General features: G+C 32.0%; 1 protein-coding gene across 1 annotated transcript; it reads right to left on the reverse strand.

Annotated features, from left to right (window-relative positions):
- Positions 1-374: 374 nt before the first annotated feature.
- LOC107008473 (aspartic proteinase-like protein 2) lies at positions 375-7,056 on the reverse strand. The gene is made up of 12 exons (XM_015207527.2): positions 6,621-7,056; positions 6,413-6,533; positions 5,479-5,906; positions 5,218-5,374; positions 4,334-4,416; positions 4,125-4,221; positions 3,909-3,981; positions 3,605-3,832; positions 2,129-2,253; positions 1,297-1,398; positions 1,122-1,219; positions 375-933 (listed from the first exon to the last, which is right to left on the reverse strand). Exons 1-12 carry the CDS (start codon positions 6,887-6,889, stop codon positions 750-752), a joined length of 1,965 nt encoding a protein of 654 aa, XP_015063013.1. The 5' UTR covers positions 6,890-7,056; the 3' UTR covers positions 375-749.
- Positions 7,057-12,319: the final 5,263 nt, after the last annotated feature.

Below are 12,319 nucleotides of genomic sequence, written 5' to 3' on the forward strand. Positions count from 1 at the left end.
GGGGGGGGGGGGGGGGCTTGTTTTCATATCTCCTAGAGGAATATCATTGGAGAGACTCTCCGCGATTTATCAACGTTCAATTTCATGGTGTTAGCTTATTTATTCAGTCTCAAATTACCCAAGTCTCCATGAATTTTCATTAGGACGTCATTTTTTTGTCCATTTAATTAAATCTCTCCTTATGAAAAATAAAAAAGATTGTATTTTCTTGCGCAGAGACTAATTTTCGATTTAATCAACAGTCAAAATTTCACATCTCATCGTTCATGCATTCACATAGCTGTAGCTAACTTTAGTTGTAACTGTCATATTTATAATACACGAGTTCATAAAAAGCATGAATTGCAACTCTTTATTACCCTTGCTGCTGTTGATTTGGATTTCATATATAAAGTTACTTTGGTATTTATGCAGGTAAATAATACAGGTACCTGCTAGAAAAATGAATGTGTGCATAAACTGTAATGAAATACACCACAATCAGAAGAGAAATGAAAAAACATCATACGATGTGGTAGTGGTATGAAGAACAAAAATACAGATTTAACTTATCCTAACCCTATATATGTGTTAGTTTTTTTTACTGAAGTACAAATAATAGATTGCAAACCCAATAAACCATATGGGTTGGGGTAGGATTTCAAACTCGAACCCATAAAATTCAAAGAATCTGTCTCTATAAGAGATCAACACTTCCACTTCAAAATTTCCTTTTAACCATGAACCATCCTTTGGCAAATAATTCCCTTTCATTTAAGTGGCTGTAGTTCTTGCTCGCGAGTAACAGTTTCAACACTTCCAACCTGTTCATAAGGAAGAGCCTTTTCTTGCCTTCGCCTCCAAATTAACCATCCAATAGGGGCTGATAGTCCAACTATCAAAACAACTAAAAATGGTACTAATAGGGCCAAGTAATTTCGCGGCCAATGCTTCCTACAAAATTAAAATCATGTCAAATCAAGGATGTGATATCATATTATTAACACAGCCCACAAGGCACGAAAAAGATGGAACTACCATGGAAAAGGAATGGTGGAGAAAGATAAAGAGAGAATAAAGAACTGTGAGGGGTAGACAAATGAAGGAATTAGCAAAAGAGACAGCAGTAATTGCTTGTACACCTTTTTGGTGGAGATTCAATGCCCCAGTCGAACAATTTATAACTTCCAAAGGAATCCTTTAGATGAGGATGATGTTCAGCCAACCTAGCTATTATTTCCTGCATAATATATCATGAATAAATACACATTCTTCAACTGAAAGGACTGCTATACATATTTTAGAACGCTAAGTCACCATTGCAGTGGCATTTGGCATACGGTCTGAAGATCCTGCTGGAAAGATGCCCCATTTAGTGAGGGAATCATTTCCCTTCGCTGAAAAGTTCATCAAGCGAACCTGCAAGATAAGTGACATCATCATGTGAATGAAAGTTGAATCAACCTACTTGAAAGCATAGTCAGTACAGTCCAGATAGAAGAGTTGAGTTGCCATAGGTTAAGGATCATCATAAAAATAGTCAATCCTTGATGAGAATTAGTATAGCTGCCAACCTTGGTTCAGGTTAAGACATAGATGATTGATATATCATCACGCGTAACAAAGTTAAAACTCAAGATCAGTGGAGATTGAGTAACATAAAAGAAATCAGGCGTCCAAATATTATATCGAAATGCTGCAAGATAAGGTAGGCTTTCTGAAGCTCGAGTTTTGAAGTTTTTCTGAACTAAGCTACATCATACTAATAAAAGACTTCTTAAAACTAAGTTCACAAACCCCCAGTACTGCATAGCCATTTCCTGTGTTATTATGTCGTAGGTTGCCAAAACTTGCTTCTAAATGCTCAACAAGAAAAGAAACTACCTATTCAAACCCTCCCACAACCACCTCCACCCCCACAACAACAAAAAACTTCAATTACAAGCTCTTACTTCTCAGTTTAATTTGGATTAGTACTGTAGCAGGGCATTTTTGTTCTTTAGACCCCCTTAGAAAGAATAAATCTCAGACATTCTGTCTATGCCAAAATATAGGCAGCTTGGCAATGCTGTTTTGATTAATAAAGGTGTACTTATCAAAAGAGAAAAAAAAGTGGCTCTGCCAAAATTACCACAATAAATCAAACTACCTGTGAAACATTAACATCCAACTCTTGGGCAATGGAATGGGCAAGTTCTGGTATCCGTAGCTTCAACTCTGAGTAGTTGACACTTAGTGACAAGTAAAATGTAACGAGCCCAATTTCAATCTCCCCTGCAAGTTGACATCAAATATGAATTTGATAACAATGATATGTATTTCTAATGGAATTATGAATTATCCAACTTCAGTAGCCATCATATCTGCAGCGGAACCTTGCTTAAGTTTGTGAAAATATGTTACTGAAGTAGGAAAAAGTGACTAACACTAGCAAAACTAAATGAAATATTAAGAACTTTTTCGGAAGATAAAAGTCAGCTCATTTGAGATTATGCAAACATAGAAGAGGTACATCAAACTGAAATTAGGTAAAAAGACATGCCTATGTTTCAACAGAAAACAGGAAACTATTATGGAAACTTTTGGAGATTGTCACTCCTTCCCTCAAGGAAGTTACCACAAAATTCTCATGCTTGTCACCGTACAGAGTATTCCTGTCACAAAATTCACCAGAAATTTGGCAATTATTACTGTAACTTAGTGGAGTGAATTTCGGACAGTCAGCATATTGTTAGTGCATGTTCCATTAACTATTCAGCTTTACACATTAAACCTTCAATTTATCAAACTTTGCAGAAGTCCAATAATAAACAAAACTAGCTAACCAACAACCTATTTGTATTTCAAGTGTCATCTTTTAAGAAAAGCAAATTTCAAATGACCATTTAAGTAGTAAAATTCTGTTGTCCACTAATATATCCCAAAAAGACAAACACATTGCTTTGGTAATTGGCACTTACCAATCACATCAGTTGTGAATTAATAGAACAATAAAGGTTATCTAGCCTATTTAAGATCTGAGTAAATCAGTGGTCAAACTCGGACAGTCAGACAAAAAGTGGAAAGGGGATAAAAGGGGACCAAGGGTTTTCAGTATTCCTTGAAGTCGTTAATTAAAACTTCCAGTTTAATTAAACCTTTCTTCAGCTAAAAGAAGGTTGAGAATGTCATGACATCAGAACAATTTTAAACAGGCGGTTGCTTCTTAGGAAGTTTGGCATGCCAGGGAAACTAGATGATTTACTACCTGAATGAAAGGTCATACGTCAAAATGAATGGGAACATAAAGACAGCAGCATTCCTGGACCCACGTGTAAGAGGCAGAATTTTAATTGTCAAAAAATGATTTGATCAAAGGCAATACATCGTAACATCAGCAAGATGCAAACCTAAACTTGATCCTCACTTTCATAAGATTGAAAATTGAAAAGGAAACAACAGTATTAATCTATTTTTCTTTTTTTATTTGAAGAAGGCCAATTATATTAATATATACAGATTCAGAACTTACTCGTAGAAATGCTAAAAAAAAAACAGTTCTAGTTATGACAGCACCCTAATGGGCAGAGTATAAGAGTAACCTTCCAGTAGAAATACTATGTGGAGAAAAGTTGTCTCTTCATACCAGGTATATTGTACCCAGGAGGTCCACTAGGAGCTGGTGAAGGAGACATATGTGCAGTAGAGTTTGGGTTATCCAAGCCTGAAAACATTGGTGTAGATGGCGATGGAGATGGAGGTGGAGGAGGAGATAAATTCAGTCTGTTCCATAACTCGGAACAATTAGTTTTCCAAAAACCAATTCTTTCATTTTCACGGTCATAAGTTACAAGAGTGTTGCGAACAACGATTCCTGTTGCAATCAAAAGCATGCATATTTCAGCATAGAAGAGTTAGGAAGATGAACTTTGTCAAGTAGTGAGAAGTACCTCCAAGAAGACTAGTTGGATTCTTTCCATTCGGGAAAATTCCTAGGCAATAAGCACCACGTACTTTGAAATGCTTTAAAGCATAAAAGTTACATTGGAAAAGGGGGGAAATAATCAATACAAAATAGTAAAAGAAAAAGAAGACAGTGGATCTGAAGCCAAAATAGCATCGGGCAAGATAAATAACGAAGTGCTAAAGAAGAATAAGATGCCTACCTGGAACAAGTAGTTTTCAGGAGAGAGAGTTAGTTTATTTCCATCACTGAAAACCATATCAACAGGCGGAAAGTTCTTTGCGAGCTGTGACACGTCGCTGGAATATATAAGATATTAATAATATGGGTAGCACCAACAATAGGAAGAAAACAAATTTAAACGAGAAAATCATAGACACCAAATTCATTTCAGAACTCTTCGTTTAATACCTTCCAGCCCCTGAAAAGCAGATATCATTAAAACTAGGATCAGGCCCTTTTATCTGTTTTAGAGAATGAAGCTCTTTCATTACCTGAAAAGTGAAGTTGAGAGATTCATTCCAGAAAGGAATAGACTTAGTTGCATTTAAAGATATTACTCACTAGTGATCCACTTATCCTTTCACTAAATATAACACAGCAAAAGCAATGCAAGACAACATCAAAGATGTCTAGAAGCTTACAAAGAACTCTGAATATAACAAAAATTACTACCTACTAACATCAACAACAACATACCCAGTGTGTTTCCACAAGTGGAGGGTGGGATGTACGCAGACCTTTCCCCTACCTTTAAGGAGTAAGGAGGTTGTTACTGATGGAAAAATTAAAAACTAAAAATTAAAAGAGAAAAAATACTTGGACTCTATTCAATAGGCCCAAATTCTCGTCATCTCAATTGCAGTAATTGAACTCTTTTAACTAGAGTTTTACTAACAAAAAACAAGATAGCACTAACTCCTCGGCTAAAAAAAACATTCTACAAATCAGGTTTGGAAGTGTTGTATTACCAAATTGAGAAATTTAAAACATGAAACAACTATAATAAGTGGTTATGCAATGAAAATTATGTCCTTTGATAGCAGAAAAAGTGGCAGCAAAAGAAGGAACAATAATAGATTGTGGAGTTTCAGGATCACGAGTTATTTGGGTCATTCCTTTTCAGAAAATACTGGATCGTCACCTACACAAGTAAATTGTTGATAATTTTTAATTTCTTCAGGAAAATCTTTTCACCAATAGCGTGTTCTTTTGCTACTACTCGTTTTCTCAGGCAGATTTGAATCAAACAAATGACAGAAACATTGGCAAATATGTATATAACAATATCTTACAGCACTCTTGAAAGCTACAAATACTGCTTCTGGAAGGTAAGCATAGGTGGTACCACTATCAAGAATAGTCCCATGTTTTCCACCAAAAACCTGAGGATTTATTTTCAGCGGCTTCCCAGCTACGTGTATCTCCTTCAGTTCAATATTGTAGTACGGGCTGTTGCCATCCGAGACTAGAGTAAATGCGTAAGATTTATCAAGTGTATTTGTTAGGAGGACCTAACATTCCTATGTATACATACAATTATTTCCAATACATACCTGCGACCAAAATATGATTTGGTAAAGAGCATGTGAGCAGGGGATTTTATTCCACCAAGAACCATCGCCCCACCACCAAAATCCATCCCTCCATAGCACAAGGAGAAAGAATCACTGATTACATGCTTTCCAACAAGTTGATCGACTATACTGATATCCCCTCGACCCAAGCCCATTATTCCATCAGCACGTTGGCTGTAAAGATCACCAGTTTCCGCAATTTCACATCCAAAAACAGCTCGTTGTGGTCCAAGCTCACTTAGATTTCCAAAAGATATGACATCCTCTCCAAGCAACCCGGAACTTGAACTCATCTCAGCGTACCGTCTCTCATAAATACATTGCTGCCTCTTAAGGTCACAGGGACAAGTCTTATCACATTTCACAGATTGATAAGTGCTTGACATTTCCGGCTGAAACTTAGGATCCTAAGTAAGAAAACATACATAGTACCACAGATTAAAAGAAGGAAATCAAAACGCCACACAATTCTAAGTGAAAAACATTGATAGACTCAGAGGCGGACCCACACCTATAAATAGGGGTGCACATGCACCTGTTTACTTCGGAAAAAATTGTGTATATATGTATTTTTATCTTGAGAAATTAACAGAAACTACGATATATTTAACAATGCATTCATGAGGAACATATGAGTTCCCTTGTGCCGTTGAAACTAGGGTTCAGATCCAGCTAAATCTATTTTTCATTGTTTTTATTTTAAGTTTAGCCTAAGGTAATATTGGTGCACCCAAAGTCTTCAAATCCTGGGTTTGCCTTACATAGTACCTCTCTTTAATAATCGTTTATGAAATTACTGAGCTAACAAATCACATAACTGGCAAATTAAGATAAATCTGTAGCTTTCACTATTTATCCAGAAAAAGGAAATAGAAAACAAAAGGACAAAGAGATAGTTGAGAGATGAACCAACCTGATGGTTGCCACACTTTTTACATGAAGAGCAAGGAACATAAGTAACAGTACTCCCTGTATCAACAATAAGAGCAAACTTCTGCGGTGGTGTTCCAATCCAAATATGAGTCGTATAGTATCTGCATCAAAAGTTGAGAAATCAGCAACCAAATCAGTTAGTAACAGTTGCTAAATTTAAATTCTGAGCAATAGCTACGAATTCGAACCCGTTGATAAGGAGATCATCATGGAGAGACATGCGAGCACTGGCAGGGCTTTTCTGGAGGTGCCGACGGTAGATTTCAGCACGGCGAGAAGTGTCTTTCGGAGGAAAAAGCGGAAGTAACATGGTTGTGTGAAGGCTGCCGTCGGCCGGCGACGGGAGGAAACCGGAGCTGACATTGGAAATATGAGAAATTCGGAAAGCGGAAACGACACCGTAACGTATGAACAGAGAGATAAACGATAGGACAATGGTGAACTGTTGCCATGCCATTTGAGGTCAGATCAATCGGTTCAAATGTGTAAACAGTTCAGCTGCCAAAAAAAGTGATGTTATACATAGAAGAAATTAAGCTTAAGCAAAGGCGCCAAGGAGAAGGGAGTGGGTCGAACGTTGACTTCACGTCTTCTTTTTTTCTTTGTTTTTGTCGTAGTAATTACTCCCAGTGCTTTGGGTTGGGTATCATTTTTATTTTTAGTTTTTTTGAGAGTTTATATTAGAATTTTAATTAAATTTTAATCGCATATTATTCGATCTATTTAAGATGGTACTCTCAATATAATTTTGTGCATGTTTGAATTTAAATTCAAGCGTCTAGTGAAAAATGAAGCAATTTCATCATTACATCACAATGTATATTGATAGGGTATTATTTTGGGTAAAATTAATCTCATCGGGTGTTTACACCAAGTCAATATATGCATGACATGTGTTTAAATTTATAGTTCATTTTACTTCATTAAATCAAGTAATAATACATTTTACATTGACTTGAAATAAACACCCAATGCGAATAAATTTTCCTATCATTTTCTTTCTGCTTTAACGATTAATATGAAAATTCAATCATATTCATTGATGTATTGTTTTAGATTTTGAGAAAGAACTTGAAAATATGTAATCAATATTAAGAAAAATAAAGTCTCTTAATAATAAAAGGTGAAAATATATTTTTGATATTGACAAATAAAAATGAATTGTGGGTTAAAATTGTTACACAATTTTTTTGTTCCAATTTATTAATGCTTATATTATGCTCAAAATTTTGTCTCTTAATATATAAAAAGTGAAAATATATTTTTGATAAATTAACAAATAAAAATACATGATGCATTAATCTGATGTGCAAGATATATTAATCATTAAGTTTATAATTACAGAAATTCCTCAAACTGATACAATAATATAAGTGCTAATAAATTTATCTGATGTGTGAAATATACATTACACTTTATACATGATACACTAATCTGATGTGCGAGATATATTAATCTGATGCGCGAGATACATTAATTTGATGCGCTAATACATTAATATGATGCGTAAAAATAAAGAATTTTAGGAATTTATAAAACTAACAGGGGATAATGATAATAAGAGAAGTTAAAAAAGGCGAATTTTTCTCTTTTTTCCTTTTTTTTTTATTGCACTATTTGCTGAAATTTTATGGCCTCTATTCCTTTTGAATTTTCATCTTACTAGGCACGTTCTTTATTTTAATTTCATTTTTTAAGCCTTGTAATAAAAGCAAAGGGATGCACATGACACTCAATTTTGAATAGTGAAATTAAATATTATTTCTTTAAATCTGAGGTTACACATATTCATCATTTTTTAACGTAAATGATCACTGCTGACCGTTGATTACATATAATCCCACGGTAGGTTAAACTTTTCCAGTCCTAATTAATTTTCATAGCTACGATCCATTTTTTGAGGTATTGATTGTTTTTATTGACTCGAATCGCATTAGATATATAAAAGTATGTAAATTTCGTTCTTAATAGTATTCTGTTTATTTATTTGTATTAATTTTCAATATCATTATGCAGTAACTCTGACAATAATATCATGTTACAAAAATTAACTGCACTATGATAAACAATTGAAACTTTCTTCTGAGCATTTAATTGCACAATTTGTCATTAAATTTTAATCTTTCTTCCCTTTAATGAATAAATCTTTGATTTTTTGTACTTCAACAATTAAACTTGTGTCTATTGAAACATAAGCTCTTTAAAGACTTAAAACGTAACTTCTGAATATTGTAATGCAAACATATAAAGGGATAATTTCATAAATATACAATACAGTAGTTTTACTTGCACCAAATTAATGTAGCCAAGTTTTCATTTCCATTAAATATAGCCTCAAATTAGCAATATCTATGTATACTGACAACAAAATTTATGTTCAACGAAATGACCATATGTATATATAATGTATCGATATTGTATAAATACTGTATACTTGTGTATAAATGATATATAATTTTATATCAAAGATATATATACATTTATATATATTGTTGATGCAATAAAGTGTACATTGTGGATCAACTTTTTCAATCCAATAAACTTAAAACCTCCTATAAACAATTCAAAATTTTAAATATGAACTCCTTTTGATGTGTCGATTCTTTTGATAAATTATTCATTCAAACCGAATCACATTTTATGATAAGTTAATTATAAAAATGATTCACATTTTCCTCCTCTGTTTTTCTTCATTGGCGAATATAGTAGTGATGCCAAAATAGGAACAGCATAAGAAGGGAAAATTATTAAAGGAGTTGGAACAAAGCAAATCATGTTTTACCTCCTAGTTGTTGTTGTTTTCTGTGTATGACAAAAGGAAGGTTCCAACAAAGTAACTAGAAGGGAGTTGGAAATTTCCTACGATGGCTAATGAGTTAAAAAATTACTATAGTTGATGGACGAGTAATTATCTCAAAAGGTCACTCAATTTTGAAAAATTATGTTGTAAACTCATTCAATTTTGTTTTGTATCAATAAAAACACTCAACTTTGAATATTTCTTTTAGGGGAAATGTATAAGTACCCCTTCAATTTATGTCCGAAATCCCTGAGACACACTTATACTATACTAAGGTCCTATTACCCCCTGAACTTATTTTATAAATAATTTTCTACTCCTTTTCAACCTACGTAGCTTGAAAAAAAAATATTGGGTCCACAAGATAGTGCTACGTAGGCCGAAAAGGGGTAGAAAATTATTTATAAAATAAATTCAGGGGTAATAGAACCTTAGTATAGTATAAGTGTCTCTAAAATTTCGGACATAGGTTGAAGGGATACTTGTTCATTTTCCCAATCTTTTATAAATCACTTGGTCAAATTTACCATAAGAACATTTTAACATAATAAAATAAATTAATTGTTCTCCCACAGCTTTTATATGTTTTTCTTCTTTTCTGCAATAATTACAAAAAAATAATCTTCGTTTAAAAAAATTTCAATCATGGATCAATGAATCAAGTGTAGGATATGAATTTATAAAAAATTTATTGGTGAAATTAGTTTTTAATATAATATGAACAATATAAATGGGAAGATAAGAAATGCGATACCTCATATTGTCAGTTTTCATAAGTTCCCTCGATGGGTTTGGCAGATGATTAGCAAAGAGATTTGGTTGATATATTAGTTTAATTAATTAAATGATTTATCTGCCTCTAATAATAATATGTAATCACAACAAACTAAAAAGAGATTCGATTTGCTACACAAATTTATTAAAAAGTTCAAAATTCATGTCAATTGTTTTTAACTTTTTCATAAATTATAAATATTTAAGAAGTTTTTCGTAGATATATATATATATACTTTAAAAGATAATAACTTTATCTTGTAAAAATATTTTATGGTAATTTTGATTGAGTGATTTTATAAAAGAAATATTCAAACTTGAGTGATTTTATAAAAGAAATATTCAAACTGGGACTTGTATATTTGTATACATAATAATTGATAAATCTTACCTAAAGAACATATACATATACAATAAAAAAAATATTTATATATATATATATATACACACACAATTGACAAGCCTAAGACAGTGAACATACACATATATAATTTACACCTAATACAAAATTTTATTTATATATAAATCTTACATATAAATAAGTATACATATACAGTTGACAAACCTGACATATATAACATATACATATACAAATTACAACTAGTAAAAATTTGTATTTGTCCAAAGATTCCACATATACAATTGACAAGCCTAATACAAAGAAATATACATATACATATTGAAGTAAATATTTATACGCAATTTTCATAGACACAAACGAATTGACATCACAATTTATACAAATGATAGAGTCCATAACAACCAAAATATAGCTATAGAATGTAATAACAAAACTTTAGACTTTAAACACTAATATGATTATTATTTAAAAATTTCTTAAGAATATTCATGAGTGATTTTATTGATATAAAACAAAGTTGAATGACTTTATAAAATAATTTCTCAAAGTTGAATGACCTTTTTAGATATTTACTCGTTGATTGACTAATTGAAATGTGCAGTTACTGTTTCATTTAATTCTATTTTAAATCAAATATTTTGTTTTTCTTACCATTCAACTGGGACTTATATATTTGTATACATATATAATTGATAAATCTTACTTAAAGAACATATACATATACAATAAAAAAATATTTATGTATACATATACACACACAATTGACAAGCCTAAGACAGTGAACATACACATATATAATTTACACCTAATACAAAATTTTATTTATATATAAATCTTACATATAAATAAGTATACATATACAGTTGACAAACCTGATATATATAACATATACATATACAAATTACAACTTGTAAAAATTTGTATGTCCAAAGATTCCATATATACAATTGACAAGCCTAATACAAAGAAATATACATATACATATTGAAGTAAATATACATACGCAATTTTTATAGACACAAACAAATTGACATCATAATTTATACAAATGACAGAGTCCATAACAACCAAAATATAGCTATAGAATGTAAATAACAAAACTTAAGACTTTAAACACTAATATGATAATTATTTAAAAATTTCTTAAGAATATTCTCAAAGTGACACAAGAATTAAAAACAAAACTGGTCCAACTAACTCCGGGTTGAAAACTAAATCGGGCCTGTTCAGCAGCCCAATGATTCAAACAAAATCATAATAGGGAGTTTTCATAAATAGCACTATTTACAACACTTAATTAAGGTCTTAACATTAATTACTTAAATCTCAATTATTGAAATAGGTCTATTTATAAGTGTGAATTTTAATTATTCAGATCTTAAATACGATAATTACAATACTATAAACTACAGAAAATGACAAATAGTACATTCAAATCGTTTAAGCCAGCAAACATAGTATTTGATAATTGATCAGTATAAATTGACAAACATTTTAATTGACAGGCATCAATCTACCTAATTATGTTTTCAGGAAAAAAAAAAATCACCACATTAAGTCTAGGGTATATAACCTTACCTCTACAAGAGACCATTTTCATAGCTTGAATCGATAGCCTATTAGTCACAGCGGACAATCTTATCGTAGCCCCGGCCAGAGACTTCCCTTCGAATCAAAAATTAATAATGGACCGTTAGTTCGATAATGCCAAATATCAAACTATATATAACCTTGACAACAAAACATATATTATTGACAAATTTGTGTTGCCATCACTTCAAAAATTAACACATATTAGGAGAGACCAAATCCTTGAAAAGAATCTTTCTAAGCAATAATGAAGATTATATTGTAAGAACCATGAGTTTCATCAACTATGATTAGGACTTATAGTCCACAATTAATTATTTTCCGTACCCGACCAGATTAATGTGAAAAAGAGTGATATGTTT

The sequence above is a fragment of the Solanum pennellii genome, chromosome 1 (genome assembly GCF_001406875.1).
Source record: "Solanum pennellii chromosome 1, SPENNV200".
Classification (NCBI taxonomy): domain Eukaryota; kingdom Viridiplantae; phylum Streptophyta; class Magnoliopsida; order Solanales; family Solanaceae; genus Solanum; species Solanum pennellii.

Bases quoted from the DNA above. Each gene is read 5' to 3' on its own strand.
- LOC107008473 (XM_015207527.2), bottom strand. From the start codon at position 6,889: ATGGCATGGCAACAGTTCACCATTGTCCTATCGTTTATCTCTCTGTTC. The intron at 5,375-5,478 runs GTATGTATTGGA...GGATGGCAACAG, and splicing joins AAATCATATTTTGGTCGCAG to CCCGTACTACAATATTGAAC. The intron at 3,982-4,124 runs GTAGGCATCTTA...TATGCTTTAAAG, and splicing joins CTGAAAACTACTTGTTCCAG to CATTTCAAAGTACGTGGTGC.